Source organism: Podarcis vaucheri (assembly GCF_965113315.1).
Source record: "Podarcis vaucheri genome assembly, chromosome: 2".
In the NCBI taxonomy this organism is placed as follows: Eukaryota; Metazoa; Chordata; class Lepidosauria; order Squamata; family Lacertidae; genus Podarcis; species Podarcis vaucheri.
Window position 1 is genome coordinate 111,250,143 of NC_138760.1, and position 16,404 is coordinate 111,266,546.

General features: G+C 47.0%; 1 protein-coding gene across 13 annotated transcripts; it reads right to left on the reverse strand.

The window, feature by feature from the left end:
* Nucleotides 1-592: 592 nt before the first annotated feature.
* On the reverse strand, nt 593-15,195 carry LOC309527139 (uncharacterized protein). Of its 13 annotated transcripts, XM_082213685.1 has the most exons (6): nt 14,424-14,439; nt 14,165-14,225; nt 9,169-9,271; nt 8,648-8,751; nt 3,993-4,188; nt 595-2,976 (listed from the first exon to the last, which is right to left on the reverse strand). In XM_082213685.1, the coding sequence occupies exons 4-6, from the start codon at nt 8,717-8,719 to the stop codon at nt 2,387-2,389; spliced, it is 858 nt and encodes a 285-aa protein (XP_082069811.1). In that variant the 5' UTR covers nt 8,720-8,751; nt 9,169-9,271; nt 14,165-14,225; nt 14,424-14,439; the 3' UTR covers nt 595-2,386. The 13 variants fall into 13 exon arrangements, with proteins under 13 accessions (XP_082069804.1, XP_082069801.1, XP_082069803.1 ...); XM_082213678.1 differs by lacking the exon at nt 8,648-8,751 and having other exon boundaries at nt 593-2,976; XM_082213684.1 differs by lacking the exon at nt 14,165-14,225 and having other exon boundaries at nt 14,424-15,190.
* Between the last annotated feature and the right edge of the window lie 1,209 nt (nt 15,196-16,404).

The following is a 16,404-nucleotide window of genomic DNA, read 5'->3' on the forward strand; positions in this document are numbered from 1 at the left end:
GACTGTGTGACCCTCAAGGTCTCTTCCAACTCTACAATTCCATAATTCCTTTTGAACATGTAAAAATTATAAATTACATGGATGTATCTCTAGCACTAAGGGATGCGGGTGGCGCTGTGGGTTAACCACAGAGCCTAGGATTTGCCAATCAGAAGGTCGTTAGTTTGAATCCCTGCGACGGGGTGTGCTCCCGTTGCTCGGTCCCAGCTCCTGCCAACCTAGCAGTTCGAAAGCATGTCAAAGTGCAAGTAGATAAATAGGTACCACTCTTGTGGGAAGGTAAACATCGTTTCCGTGCGCTGCTCTGGTTCACCAGAAGCGGCTTAGTCATGCTGGCCACATGACCCGGAAGCTGTATGCAGCCTCCCTCGGCCAATAAAGCAAGATGAGCGCCGCAACCCCAGAGCAGTGGCGTAACGTGGGTTGTCAGCATCCGGGGCAAGGCAAGTAATTTGCGCCCCCTAACCCATGGATTTGCGCCCCCTAACCCGTGGATTTGCGCCCCCTAACCCTAACCCCCAGATGTTGCGCCCGGTGCGGCCAGCCCCCCTGCACCCCCCACGCTACGCCACTGCCCCAGAGTCGGCCACAACTGGACCTAATGGTCAGGGGTCCCTTTACCTTTATCTCTAGCACTAATTACAATATGTGGGTCCTCATAAGACAAAAAGCAGAAGTAAAGAAAAACCTGAATATCTTCATATTAGCAAGGCTAATCTCTTTCTCCTGTGTGTTTAATTATAAATAAAACAACTGGACTAAGGACATTTTCCTTTACTTCTGATTTCTGCCACCCACATGTACCAATTAATGATAGAGAATCCCTTGTGTTAAATACAATCTCCACATAAGAACAAATCAGAAGCTAAATCGATTGCAGATTTTATTATTCCACAACAAGAAGAAGGAAACCAAGTTGCACACAACTCTCTGGACTGGAAGGCTAACCAACGGTAGATGGGTAAGAACACATGCAAAATGAAAACAGAACAAAAATCAACACTAAACATGTCAGGCATCGTGAAGTCTAGCAATGAAATCCAACACTTTCACGCTGCCCACCTCAACGGACTATCAGGGAGTAGCTCCTTAAGGATGAGAAAGTCTAAAAATATCAAATGTGTTAGCATACATTGTGTCTTGCTTACTGAGGTGCCTCTCTGCACGAATTACAGGCTATCTTGCAGAAGGAGGCAGTTCAGGGTGTGCAGATGCAACTTGGAAGTTTCTCTTCGACACTAGAGGATCCCACGCCTTTTGTTTTCTCAGCTAATGGATGGGGTTTGCAAAGAGCCTTAAGGGACTCTGCAGGTCTGTTTTCTTTCTGCAACTCCCCTTTTGGCCCAACCACACCTAAGAAAGTACCTGTACTTGAACAGTAGCCATTGTTATTGCTGTAGGTTTGTAGGGGGTCAGTCTTGGGGATGGTCAAGAGTCTCTTCTGAACCAGCGATCCTGTCACTGGGGAGGTTTAGAATCAAGTAGAAGAGGCCGCTGAACTGGTCAGACAACATAATGGCCTTGGCTGGACTGTTAAGCACCTGCAGGGCGTGTGTTTAGGGCATCAAGGGAAGAGGGGCACCATGGGAAATTCCCATTGCCGGATTTACCATGGACCAAATGGTGTCGCTGAACCAGGTTCCACAAAAAAAAGCCTCCAAAATAATTGAAAAAAAATACATATACAATAATAAAAATAATAACAACATAGTAAAAATAGGGATTAATGATTATTGAATGAAGATCTGATCAAACACTTTGCATTAGAAAACACAGGAGAATTTTTTTCAAATATAAATAAAGTGGAAGTATACAAAAATAAGCATTGCTTTCCATATTATTGTAGGCTTCATTTCATTTCAAAACATAAAACTTAATTTTACGGTTTTATCATTGTTTATGTTTTGAATTAGATATGTAAGGGGGCACCAAAACCTTTTAAGTGTCCAGGGCCTCTAAAGGTCCTAATCCGGGCCTGAAGCACCGTCATTTACATGTCCTAAGAGACTGCCATAGATACAAATGGGTGGGCCATTTCCCACCTCACCTGGCTGCATGCCATGTCGTCCTAGGAAGGGGAGCGGTAAGCCAGGGGAGTTGGTTCTGGTGGGTGAGTTTTACCTGTGGCTGGAAGCTGGAGAGACAGAGACAGGTCTTGCTCTGTGCGTGGGGCCCAAACTGGTCACTTTGGGTCTTCTCTGGAAACCTAATGGGGAAGCAAGATCTGATGGACTGTTAATGCTGTGAGTCCCTCCATCCTATGCTTAGGTTGTATATACATGTGCAAATAAAACCACACACCCTAAAGACACCAGTCTCCACTGGCTTTCATTCCAAGGAAACCAAAACCTGGGTCAGGGCTGGAACGCCTGGAGTCTCTCACTTCTCAGAGATTGGGGTGTGTGCAATATTTCACAGGCTTTTCCATGGTATTGATGGAGCCTGCCATTCCAGCGTGGTTCAGACTTTTGGCCTGTGAATCCTGGGCATGCTGGCCCACCGTGGGCCCCAGAGGACTTTTCATATTCGGAACACTAGAAATTCTCTGGAAGAGGCCCAACTTCTGCAGGGCTTCATCCCTAGGGGACCTCTGGCCTCCAGGAAATGGCAATGGCTGCTTATCTGTTCCCGCAGCATCCTCTGTTGGACCTCTGACAGCAGTGGCGCTGTCAAGGTGGTGGAGGAAGCGAGAGCGAAGCTCTTGGACGTTGACCCCTGACCTCATTATTGTGTCAAACTTCCTGAAGTAAGCAGGGTGAGATTCCGCCCATCTATGAGGCCCTCTGGCTTTGGGAGAAGAAGGGTTGGGCCTGCACCTCCTCAGAGTGATGTCAGCTGATTCCTCCGAAAGGGACTTGGCCATTTTAATCTTGGAAAGGGCAGGGTGAGGAGAACCGGGCCTGGCTGAGGCTGCCTTCACAGGCGTACTTTGTTGCATCCTGGAGTCAACACCGTCTTTGCACTGGTCCTCAGCACCTGCACACACAACCAACATGAGTGAGGAAAGCCGACTGCAGAAAGTCACAAATGCTTCACCTGAGTTTCCTGCACTGCCAGATCAACCTTGAGGATTCCTTCCAACTCCACAATTCTATGATTCTAAGGAATGAGGTTGGAGGTTTCCTTAAGAACTCTCTCCCTTCCAGCCCAGCCAGATATGGTCCACCCCAACGCAATGGTTGTGGCAAATGCATTTGCTGCAGCTATGCGAATGCTACACCAATGGTTCCCACAGTAAGCACATCAAGCATGAAGGCAGAAAGCAGAGGGGCGATGATGACTGGATTTCAGATCTAAAGCAGGATTCCCAAAACTGGTACCCTCCAAAGGTTTGGGACTACAATTCCCATCATCACTGCCCATTGCCACTTGACTTGCTGGGGATGATGGGAGTTGTAGTTCAAAACATGTGGAGGACACCAGGCCGGGGAAAGCTGATTTAATGGGGAAATATCCATGTTTGGGGCCATGTGTGTGCGACAGAGATGCAGCCATCTACTGTGTATGTGGGCTGAAGTTGGCAGTTGCCATTCTAAGTGCTAAGGATTAAAGATTAGGCATGGAATGCCAAAAATGTCATTCCCACTAGTTTGACTGGAAGGCAGTGTGCTACTGGGGGCCTAGGAGGCAGTAGAGGAGGAGAAATATACCCCCTCACACAGGCAAGCAACAGAAAGGACTGTCGGCATCAGTGAGCATGGGATGTAGGGGCAGAGAAGTAAGAAGGTGTTGATTTTAATGTGTTAAATGAAAATCACCAGCCAAATCACAGCTGCAGGAAGCCACATGAGAATGGACCTCGCTACACCAGCCAGCTGGCCTACGTGCTGTAGATCAGGCCTGGGAAGCCTTTGGTCCTCCAGATGTTGCTGAACTACAGCTCCCATAATTCCTGGCCATTGGCTATGTTTGCTAGGGATGATGGGAGTTGTAGTTCTACATTTCTAGAAGAGGTCCACAAATCTTTGTTAACGGGTTTGATTTCATCTCACCTAATGGTTCTGTCAGTTCCTGATGACTACCTTCGTCTTCTTCTTCTTCTTCATCATCATCATCTAAAAGATCCTCATCCAAGGAGTCAATTGTCTGCAGCAAGTTCTCTAGACATTCCTTCTCTTCCGGGCTTAGCCCAGAGAAAAAATCTTCATCGTATTTTGAGGTGCCTTCAGAATGAGGTACAGGGCTCAACTAAAGGCAAAATAAGAAGCCAGGATGAGGAGGGGAAACATGCCTTCTCAAAGCCAACAAATAATACTGCTACTTTTCCAATTAACCAATGGCAGACCCATGCCATACATTTAAAGCACATCCAACATACATTTAAAGCACCTGACTTCTCCAAGAATCTTGGGAGCTGTAATTTGTTTCGGGTACTGGGAACTGTAGCTCTTGGGGGAAACTACAGTTCCCATGATTTTTTTGGAAGCTGTAATTTGAATCATAGAGTTGGAATAGACCACAAGGGCCATCGAGTCCAACCCCCTGCCAAGCAGGAAACACCATCATTTGTTTTGGGTGCTGGGAATTGTAGCTCTTGGGGGGAAACTACAGTTCCCACAATTTGGGGGGGGGGTCTGCTACAAGGCTGAGGAATATGGGAGGTAGCTGACAAGGGAAAACAATTTGGGAGAGGCGTAGCTGGGAATTAGTAACACTGAACAAGAAATGATTGTTAGCTCAAAGTCCTGAATCAGTACTGGGTGTGAGCTATTGATCATGGTGTACCTTTGTCTCTATTGAACTCTCTGCTCTAAACCTAAACTCATTTACTGATTCCACTGAGACTTTCAATGTACAGTTGTACCTTGGAAGTCGAACAGAATCAGTTCCAGAAGTCCATTCAACTTCCAAAACGTTCAAAAACCAAATCGCGGCTTCTAGTTGCCTGTACGAAGCTCCAGCAGCCAATCAGAAGCTGCAAAAGCCCTGTCGAAGGTTCGGGTTCCAAAAGAACATTTGCAAACCAGAACAATCACTTCTGGGTCTGCGGTGTTTGGGAGCCAAAATGTCTGAATTCCAGGGCATTTGATATCCAAGGTGCAACTGTAATAGGAGTGCAATTGCACCTTTGCACCCTGATCCTATGATCTTGTCAAGATGGCTGTTGTGTTACAGGGATAGTCACGATCCTGGAATGATGAGCAGGATGTTAAGTCATCTGGTCACACCATTTTTGGTCTCATATAATTGTACCACTGTAGATGCACAACTTAAGTATCTTATGCCAGGACTGCCATATTTCAAGAAGTGAAAATCCGGACACTTCCGATATGAGCTGCCATATTGCCTGGGTTTTCCCTGGACATTTTAACTGATTTTTGAAAATTTTACCCATATGCCATTTTTGATGGGTGAATCCCAGCTATGTCCAGACGTATGACAACCCTATCTTATGCCAGGACAACACAACTCCCAGCATAAGGTGTGACATGGTGAATACCCCCACTCGCTGGATCATCACTTTGTCATGGTGAGTGGGCTTGCATGTTTCTATGTCCCTTGTGAGCGAAGCCATCGGGAATCTCGTACTCCCAGCAGGGTCACCCAAGGCGGTAAGATCAAAGGGAAGGAGCTAGACAAAGAATGACCCAATAAGTCCTCAACGGCAGAACGGGCGGATGATAACAAGCAGTATGTTACAACGGCTGTGAAGGCGGATGAAGGCTGCAGCAGATAGGAATCTATCGGTTTGTTGTGACTACTTCACACCATCGGAACAGAGCCCTACTGCGAAGACTGTGCGTTGGTCAGCGGCACTGATCTACACACATAAAACAAATTCACGCACAGGCATCTTCCAAAAATCCAACCGAAACCCCAAAAGGCCCATGTCGATCGACAAATGGTAACAGGGGCAGGATCGTGAAATCTGAAAGACCCTAGTCACGAACCTGCACATGGGCGGTGGATACAGATTCAGTCGTTCTGACTCAAGAAATGAGGCAGTTGAGCAGCTTGGCAGCTGTATCCATGACTGAGAAGCCCTTTTTAGGATCCACTCTGCTCACCCCGAAAAGGTGCCCTAAACATAGTCCGCCTCCCTTTTCCCCTGACTGGATTATCAACTCCCGCCCGGAAACCAATGTCCCCACTGTGCAAGGACGTGTGGATCCAGAATTGGCCTCCACAGTCACTTACGGACTCATTGTTAAAACCGTGTTTATGGAAGACAATCTTACTCGGCTACGACTGATCGCAGAAGAAGAAGAAGAAGAAGAAGAAGAAGAAGAGGCCTGTACAAGGCATATTAAGTGGAACCTTGGGTTGCGAACATGATCCGTGCGGGAGGCATGTTTGCAACCCGCAACTCTGCGTCTGTGCATGCGCATGATGCGATTTGGCGCTTCTGCGCATGTGCAAAATGTGATTTAGTGTTTCTGCGCATGCACGAACGCCGAAACCCAGAAGAACCCGTTCCAGTACTTCCAGGTTTGGCGTTTCCACAACCCGAAAACACACAACCTGCAGCGTTCGCAACCCGAGGTATGACTGTACATGCTCATGACTGTTAAGGAAAGTGAAAAAATGGTTAATTCTCCACCATCCTGCAGAAAGGGTGTTTCCCCCCCTTCCACAGTACAGCTGCAGGCATCTTGTGACTGTCTTATCTGAGTCGCTGGACAAAATAGCACATAGCACTGGGTAGATAAGGACTCAAATTACAGCATTCATTGTTGTGGAGTACAGGAAAATCTGTTGGGAGACTGGAAACTCTTGGAAATAACCTGTGAAAATGTGTAGGGCTTTGAGAAGAGCTTGTCTGAGAGAAAATGGACGACTTGCAAGGCTTCTTGGACTCGAAGAACTCTTGGCAGTTGCAGGACTTTGTTAGCCTCTGCATTTTGCACTTGCTATGCCGACTCTGTCTCAGCATTGATTTCATAAGCTGGCATGCTCTCCAGGCTCAAAGAGTAGAACGTCTTGTAGTGACTGTAAATAGTGTGCGTATATTGTGTGTGTGCTTGTGTATGCTAAGTAAAAGCTACCTCCGCTACACAATTGTTTCCTGCGGTGAGCCTGACAGCTCAGCTGAACATCTGTAGCGCATACACAACAACCAACAAAGTCCTGCACATCAGAGAACACAAGACAAGAATCATAGGACACCCTGAACCCTGACACGCGCTTATAATGATCATAATCAGAACAATTATAACGCTGTGATAATTATAATAATTAGGCAACCGGAAGAAAATATGGCTACTTAGCAATAGCTCCATTAGGTAGGCGGAAACCTGTGTGGCAAACATTATTTGAGTCAACATGTCATTCCCAGGAGCAGCGCTGTGGTGAACTGGTGTCAGGTTTTATAAAAAGCCGCCGCTTTGGTTTGTCCTCTCCACTTCATTGTGTACATATAGTTATTTTAATTCTATCATTCAACCTCATCACCTATTTGTCAAGAGCAATTTTATTACAGTGGTACCTCAGGTTAAGTACTTAATTCGTTCCGGACGCCTGTTCTAAACCTGAAACTGTTCTTAACCTGAAGCACCACTTTAGCCGCCGTGCCACCGGAGCACAATTTCTGTTCTCATCCGGAAGCAAAGTTCTTAACCCGAGGTACTATTTCTGGGTTAGCGGAGTCTGTAACCTGAAGCGTATGTAACCTGAAGCGTATGTAACCCGAGGTACCACTGTATTTGGATGGCCTGTCCTATCCAGCTGCCTCTCCTTTCTCAGGCCTGCTTCTGGAGTACATTTGGACTAACAATGGCTGCCAAGAGAATTTGCTTGCCGGCCTGGACCCATTCACACTTCCAGCTTGGTTAACCAAACTTTTACATGTGGCATTATTGGCAAGAACAAGAATTAATGGTGATTAATTCATCGCCTTCCGTAAATACCGTAATCTCAAGGCGACACACAATGTACAGCTGATATACCGTACATGAAATACAAAACCACATATGCTTTTGCATTTACTGTATATTTTCCTTCCCTGTAAAACAATCCACTCCAACATGGCTTCATAAAACCAAACAGCAAGCCCCCTACCTGGCTGGGAATGATGTCTGAGTTGGCACCTGGAGAAAGCGTCCCATGCGTATAGCTCTCCTTTGCAGCCCACAGACAACACCCTTGCTCCTTGTACACTTGGAGGGTTGTGTGTCTGTGTGCAGCCAGCTCATATCATATGAATCTGCCTTGCGCTGTCAAACCGTTGGTTCAACCAACCCAGTACGGTAAACTCTGACTGGCAGAAGCTCTCTAAGACAGGTTCTTTGCCACTGAGCTTAAAAAATACAGACCATGAACAAGACCACTGCACTCCACTCCTAGCCTGCTTCTCCTTCCCATTTAGGCACATCGAGTCTCTGTACCTGGATGAATTTCCTTGCTAATCTGGCTAGTGCTTATGTAAGGTTTCAAGTATAAGGGGTCATTTTGCCCAAGTTAGTGGGTGCTATTTCATCCAATGCAGTTGTTTGCTCGGGACCCAATTCCTGCTCTAGGTCTCTGTGTGTAAACTCCAGCTCCTTTATCTGCAAAATGAGAGACACCACTTCCGCAAGTTTCTCCTGAGGATGTTTTGAAACAGGCACTTTGCCCTCTGAAAAGCAGGTGGTGATTAATAATAGTCAGTCCACATGGAGCATTGATGAAACGAGGGTTTGACAAGTGAATGTGTGGGTTTTGCTCATACCTCAGGCAGTGCTTCCTTGTTCTTTTGCTCGGTGGTGAGCTGGAGGCTTGCGGCTAAATTGTCCGTATCCATTTCCTGTCACCACAGAAGCGGCTTCATCCAATCTACATGCTATAGGAAAAGAACAAAAGAACGGGAAGGTGGCCATTGAGCCGAAACTGTATCAAGGGGACTCATGGTCCACATTCACAACTATGATACCGCTTTAAACAGTTGTGGCTTCCTGCAAAGAATTCTGGGAGTTATAGTTTAAGGGTGCTCAGAGGAGACTCCTCTTCCCCTACCAGAAGTGGTTTAACCAATCAGTCCTTCTTCCCAGGCAGCTCTGACAATTGGATCTCTGAAAGGGGAACAGGAAGCTTCTAACAATTCTCAACACCCCTAATAAACTACAGTTCCCAAACTGTTTAAAGTGGTATGAAAGCCCTGCAGACCCGATGAAATTAATTAACCTAAGTTGATTGTGTCTATTATATTCAGTGGGTCTAACGTCGGATGCAATCCCCAGTATTTATGTTTACCTTTTTTATTTTTCTACCGGGATCCACAGAAAAGAAAAGGGGAGGCAGTGATGTGCAGTTAGTCATCATCCTTTCAAGGCCAGGAGTGTGTGCACTCGGATAACTGGAGGGGAACCAAGTGTGTGGGAAGACAGAGATTAAAAGGAAAGTCTAAAAATATCCAGTTTCCAAAACAAAGTACTCCCAATTGTTTCACAGATCCTAGGACTCAAAGAAATCAGGCAGATTAATGCTGCTTATGCAAACATGCATATGTATTTTTGGAAAGATTGTGGGGCTGTGGAATTGTTGTGGCACTGCTGGTTCTGCGGGGCTGGTTGTTTTAGTTCGTACGTAAGAGAATATGTGGTTCTTGGGGCATCTCTGTTGTGTTTTATAAATCTTGCTAGCTTCTTTGAGGATTCTAGCTGAAAAGTGGGGTGTAAATCTTCTAAAACAGCACTGCTGGCCTCGGCCCAGAATACCTGAAGGAGCATCTTCACCCCCATCATTTAGCCTGAACACTGAGGTACAGTGCCAAGGGCCTTCTGGCGGTAGTGGCGCCCGCCCTGTGGAATGCCCTCCCATCAGATGTCAAAGAAATAAACAACTGTCTGACTTTTAGAAAACATCAGAAGGCAGCCCTGTTTAGGGAAGTTTTTAATGTCTGATATTTTATCGTGTTTTTAATATTCTGATGGAAGCCACCCAGAGTAAGTAATAAATGATTATGATTATAATTATTAACAACTCTTCCACCATATTCTACAGGCTAGCCTTCATCAACCTGGACCCTTCCTAATGTTTTAGACTACAATTTCCAGCGTCCCCAGCCAATTCTGGGTCCCACATTCCTCCTATAGCCCCTCAGTTGGCATATCCGCAGTGCAGGATTCTGCCCTTAATAATAATACATAATAATGAATTTATTATTTATACCCTGCCCATCTGACTGAGTTTCCCTAGCCACTCTGGGCTGCTCCCAATCAAGTATTAAAAACAATACAGCATTAAATATTAAAAACTTCCCTAAACAGGGCTGCTTTCAGATGTCTTTTAAAAATAGGATAGTTGCTTATTTCCTTGACATCTGGTGGGAGGGCGTTCCACAGGGCGGGTGCCACTACCAAGAAGGCCCTCTGCCTGGTTCCCTGTAACTTGGCTTCTCGCAGCAAGGGAACCGCTAGAAGGCCCTCGGAGCTGGACCTCATTGTCTGAGCTGAATGATGGGGGTGGAGATGCTTCTTCGGATATACTGGACCGAGGCCATTTAGGGCATTAAAGGTCAGCACCAACACTTTGAATTGTGCTCGGAAACATACTGGGAGCCAATGCAGATCTCTCAGGACCAGTGTTATATGGTCCTGGCGGCCACTCCCAGTCACCAGTCTAGCTGCCTCGTTTTGGATTAGTTGTAGTTTCCGGGTCAAATTCAAAGGTAGCCCCACATAGAGCGCATTGCAGTAGTCCAAGCGGGAGATAACTACAGCATGCACCACTCTGGCAAAACAGTCTGCAGGCAGATAGGGTCTCAGCCTGTGTACCAGATGGAGCTGGTAGACAGCTGCCTTGGACACAGAATTGACCTGCGCCTCCATGGACAGCTGTGAGTCCCAAATGACTCCCAGGCTGCGCACCTGGTCCTTCAGCAGCACAGTTACCCCATTCAGGACCAGGGAGTCCTCCACACCCACTGCCCCCTGTCTTAGTTTTCCACAGAGGCTGGGCAGAAGCAGCAAATATGTATGCAGCTTCCTGGAATCCCTGAAGCCTGCAGTGATTCCTTCTCAACCTGAAAATGAGCCGGTTCTAACAAACAAACCAGAAGGCACCAATACTCTCTCCCAAAGGAAATCAGTTCTGCAAAAGCTGTTCTGGATCTCTCATCTACTGTGGTGGGTGGGTGCAGAGTCTGTGCACCAAAATTGTTGGCATCCGTCTGCCTCAAGAGAGAATAGATTGCGCCTCCGGGGGTGAAGTCAAACCGCTGCATTAGCAGCACTGAAGTGACTACCCCGGGGTGCAAGCCTGGGAGGCAATGTGTATGCAGGTCCTGGGCTGCTCAGATGACAAGATCCACCCCCCTTCTTGGCCTCATTGATGTGGTCCAAAGGAAAGCAAAGCAATACGTTTTTCACCAGCTTGGCTGCAGTAGTTGCCGGAAGGAGGCGCAGAAGGTGCCATCCAAACATCTTACGGCAGGGGTCAGCAAACTTTTTCAGCAGGGGGCCGGTCCACTGTCCCTCAGACCTTGGGGGGGGCAGACTATATTTTTTTGGGGGAAATGAACGGATTCCTATGCCCCACAAATAACCTAGCGATGTATTTTAAATAAAAGCACACATTCTACTCATGTAAAAACACCAGGCAGGCCCCACAAATAACCCAGAGATGCATTTTAAATAAAAAGACACATTCTACTCATGTAAAAACACGCTGATTCCTGGACCGTCCGCAGGCCGGATTTAGAAGGCAATTGGGCCAGATCTGGCCCCCAGGCCTTAGTTTGCCTACCCATGTCTTAGGGACTCCACTCCAGGTTTGTGTAGAGTTTACTCCTTAGCCTTTTCTTCTTCTGAAGATGTCCCACAAGGCAGCGGAGGTTTAGGATCAGACTTTTCCTTCTCCTAGGTGGGTTACCTTCTTCCCAGGTTGATGAGCCCTGTCTGCCCCTCACTTCCCTCTGCAGCACATAGCTGCCAACGTTTTCCCTTTTTTAAGGGAAATTCCTTTATTTTGAATAGAATTCCTCGCAAGAAAAGGGGAAAGTTGGCAGCTATGCTGCAGCATGTGCAGAAACTGCCTTCTTGACCACTGGACTCACTATTGGTCTTGTCTGCTCAATTGGCCAGAGCCTGTCTCCACATGCAGGGGAAGTCCGAAACTCACGGAGGGTTTGAGACTCATCAGCTACTCTCACCTGGTTTAGTGGGCCAGTCAAAGCCGTTCCCCAGGTGTGGCTGCTGCCACATGCCAACAGCTTCTAGGAGCTACAGGTGAGTGGTGCCTGGAAACCAGGGACACCCAGCAACATTGGACCTGCCTCATGTGTCCCAGAACACTGAAACTTTCTTACTTTCCTGATAGCTGCCAACCTTGCCTGCCAGCTCAGAGCCCAATGAACTTCTCCTTTTTTCTTTTCTTTTCTTTTTTTTGACCTGCCTATCTCGTTCCTGCCAGCAGGTGACATCCACCGATAAGCGTACAGTAATTTGTTTCCTTCTCACAACAGAGACACCCGTTATCTTTTTCCAGCGTTCCAAAGCAGCCACAATATTCCCAAAGCTGGTGTAGCTGGTGGGTGCTGCTTTGAAGAATATCTGTGCTGATCAGGTGCCACCGTTGCCATTGTTCCGTGAATGGCACCGGTATTTATCGCAGTGACTGTGAATTTCTAACCAAGCGCATCCTAGATACAAAGGGCAAGCAAAAATAAAAAAATGACTCAAAGCACCTATAAACTAGGATTATGTGAAACAGGCACAAATATAAATCATTGGGGTCCCCCCCCAAAGGTGCTTAAAATGATTAGATTGGTCATATGGTTTTTACAGAGCAATTATTTGTTTGGGCCACATTAATTGTGCTACCCAGTTTCTCTCTATCTAGTAATTACCACTATTGGCATGTGCCCACCACTAGAAGGCTGCCCACAAGTACTAGGGGGTGGGGGGTGGGAGAGAGCTTTCCCACCCCTGGGCTATAGGATATGGTAGAAACTCTGCTACGCTAGCAGAATGTGAGACTCGTGGCTGGCATAAGAGATACCCTGATAGAATATTCTAGAACATGCCAGTGCAACAGAGAAAGAAAACAGAAAGTGTCTTTTAAGGCGGTGCTTGTCAGCTGCTGATTTTATAAATTCTAATAGATATATAGATAGATTTAAAATCTGCTGCCCACTTCACTTGCATAGGAGCCAACTCCTAGGGGCCAAAGTCCCTTTGACCCTCCCCAATAAAATATTTAAGAAGGGCCCCTCCAAGTTGATGGGCATTGCTGTTCAAATGGTCTGTGTGTGCCGTGACTTGTAATTGATTAAGCGGTGTGTGTGTGTGTGTGTGTGTGTGATATTTTATTCAAGTTGGCACCCCTGTTCACTTGCAATCTAAGAACGTAAGATGAGGCCCCCTCGATTAATCAGGGCATATTTTCAGTCAAGTAAATGCTTTTAACTTGATTAATCTAACCAACCAATGCTTCAACATTGCAGCCCTACTAAATGCAAGATCTCCACGAGGCTTCATCCCAACGGTTGAGAACCTAAGAGGGGCTCCGCCGCTCTAGCCCCCTGTTCTCACAGGGGCCATCCGGATGCTTATGGGAACCCCTCTAGCACGACCCAAACACAATTGCACCCTCCCCTCCTGTCAGGGGCATTATTACTGCCTCTCAGGGTGGAGGCAGAGCATAGCCATCAGGTCTAGCAGCTGCAGATAGCCTTATCCTCAATTAATTTACCCCATGGTAAATTAAGGCCCGGAGGCTGCATCCGGCCTAATCGCCTTCTAAATCTGGCCCGTGCACGGTCCGGGAATCAGCATGTTTTTACATGAGTAGAATGTGTCCTTTTATTTAAAATGCATCTCTCGGTTATTTGTGGGGCCTGCCTGGTGTTTTTACATGAGTAGAATGTGTGCTTTTATTTAAAATGCATCTCTGGGTTATTTGTGGGGCATAGGAATTCGTTTCTTTTTTCAAAATATAGTCTCCCCCCCCCCCCAGGTCTGAGGGACAGTGGACTGGCCCCCTGCTGAAAAAGTTTGCTGACCCCTGATTTACCCAGTCCTTAAAAATCCTGAAATTTGTTCGATCCAGCTAAAAGGCGGCCCAATTTCTTTTTTAAAAGCTTAACAGCGTTGCAAAAGTTCCACCCAATTGTTTGGATAGCCAATCAAACAGCACTTGGTGCTCTGTTTTCTCCTCCGATGGTCCTTGAACACACTTTCAGAGGTGCAATGCAAGGAAAGTTTTGCTACGCCTGGATGGCACAGGAATGTCACCTTTGTATCACAACCTTCAGATTCTTATCCTTTTCCCCAACTATGGATGTAGCCAGGGGGGATTCATCTGCCTTTCTAAATCAAGTAAATAAATAAAAATACTTAACCAACTGACCAATTGCATCGCAGTTAACTCGGTTTTGCCCCCTCTCTCAACATAAAGCCTAAAATAAATCCTGGCTATGCCCACGCCCCATCTCCAACAACCCCCTTTGCTTGAACTGAAATTGAAATGTAATAGAAAGGGAACTCTGAGACGGTCTTTCTGCTTACCAGCCTGTCCTTAGCCTCCTCTGTTTGTTGGAACTCAGGTGTTGGGAGAGCAAAGGAGCTGTGGCTCTTTTCGTTCCCCATGGAAATGGGTGACCCTGCCTGGGATTGGTCCTGGACGGAGGGAGAGCTTTGTACTGTTTGTTTGGACTCTCGGTGGCATGCAAATAAGTTATTTCCTTATTGAAGCATCATCCAAGGGCTGTGTCAACAGCACAGGTGCTGCCTTGCGCTTCACCCAGGCCCGTTCCCTTTAGAAAGCAATGGCCTCCCCTCTTGCGCAAACACTTCAGCCAACCTAGGGCGGAAGGGCTGAAAAGGAGGGGAGAGCCTAGCGGTTGCAGGTATCTTAGCTACCAGATCGCCCAGGGACAGGAGAAACTCTTCGTTACCGTGGGAACAGCAAGCTCCTTCACGCCATTGTGGAACTACCACCTCGGCTTAAGTCAATTCAAATATCATATAAAAGGCACACTCTGACATTTCACAATGCAGCGGGCAAGCGGGGAGTCTCTCCCACCCCAATATGCCTTTCTTGAGTGAAGGATGCACTCTAGGCCCATCAAAAGCAGCTAGACAACCTGAGCCATTAATAAACTTAATTGCTTTGGATCCCATCCAGAATTATCCATGTCGAAGCTCAGGCTCATCTTCTGCGAGCTGAGCAGCTGCCTCTTTTGTACCCGTAGCCTGGATTTGTGCCTTAAGCACAGGGATGAGGGAGCTGAGGGCCACTGGTGCCTGCATCTGGCCCTTGAGCCCCTCCCCAAGCTACACATCAGCCACGCTCATCCCCACCCAGACTGCGTAGCACCCACCTTGATGGTTTTTGCTGGCTAGAACATGCCCTTGAGCTTGCGTGTTTGCATGGAGGACAGAGAGGAGACTGCGAATGCGTATGCAAGATACGTTTAAAGCATGGGTCTCAAACCCTCAGTGAGTTAGGGACTTCCTCTGCATGCAAAGACAAGCTGTAGCAGATTGAGTGGATGAGGCCAAGCCTGGGTCCAATGGTCAAGAAGGCAGATTCTTCACTTGCTGTAGAAGGAAGTGAGGGGCAGATGGGGATCGTCAACCTGAGAAGGTAGCCCATCTAGGAGAAGGAAAGCACTGGTCCTAAACCTCTGCTGCCTTGAGGGATATCTTTGGGAGAATAAAAAGCTAAGGAGTAAACCCCACACAATTCATAGTGGACTCCCGAAGACGGTTGGATGGTGCCTTGTACACCTCCTTCCAAGCTGGTGCCAAACGTATTGCTCTGCTTTCCTTTGGACCACAGGTTTAAGGTGCTGGTTTTGTTATGTACTGAAGTTCTCACCCTGGGCCAGCAGGGGGATACTGTAGATAGTTATGCAAATAAGGGATCGAAAGTGACGTTCAGTGATTGGATAGTTTTAGAAAATTGTTACAGTTACGTTGTACTGGAGCTCTATATAAGCAGGCTGACTGAACCCTTCAGTTCAGCTCAGTTCTGGCCTGTGAATAAACAAGAGCTGTTTGAAGAATCACTGTGTCGTCTGATATGTTCACCCACAACTTAACAGGTTTTAACCATTAAAGCCCTATACGGCCTAGGACCCTCATACCTACAGGACCGCCTCTCCTGGTATGTCCCATGGAGGACCTTACAGTCTTCAAATAAAAACATCTTTGAGATCCCGGGCCACAGGGAGGTTAGGCTGGCCTCAACCAGAGCCAGGGCTTTTTTGGCCTGGTGGAACACTCTGTCACAAGAGACTAGGGCCCTGCGGGACTTGACATCTTTCCACAGGGCCTGCAAGACAGAGCTGTTCCACCAGGCCTTTGGCCAAGGCACAGTCTGACCCCCTCTCTCCTTCTGTAATCTTCATAGAACTCGAGCCGAAGGGCTGCCATTAATTTGATTCTGAACTGATTTTAGAATGTATTTCAATTAAGTGACTGTGGTTTTATGTAAATTGTGCTATTTTTACTGTTGTTAGCTGCTCTGAGCCCGGCTTTGGCT

Coding starts and splice junctions, on each gene's coding strand:
- LOC309527139 (XM_082213675.1), bottom strand. CDS start 14,504: ATGGGGAACGAAAAGAGCCACAGCTCCTTTGCTCTCCCAACACCTGAG. Junction 4,189..14,423: donor AGGAGGCTAAGGACAGGCTG/GTAAGCAGAAAG, acceptor TTTTGCCTTTAG/TTGAGCCCTGTACCTCATTC. Junction 2,977..3,992: donor GGAACTGACAGAACCATTAG/GTGAGATGAAAT, acceptor TTGTGTGTGCAG/GTGCTGAGGACCAGTGCAAA.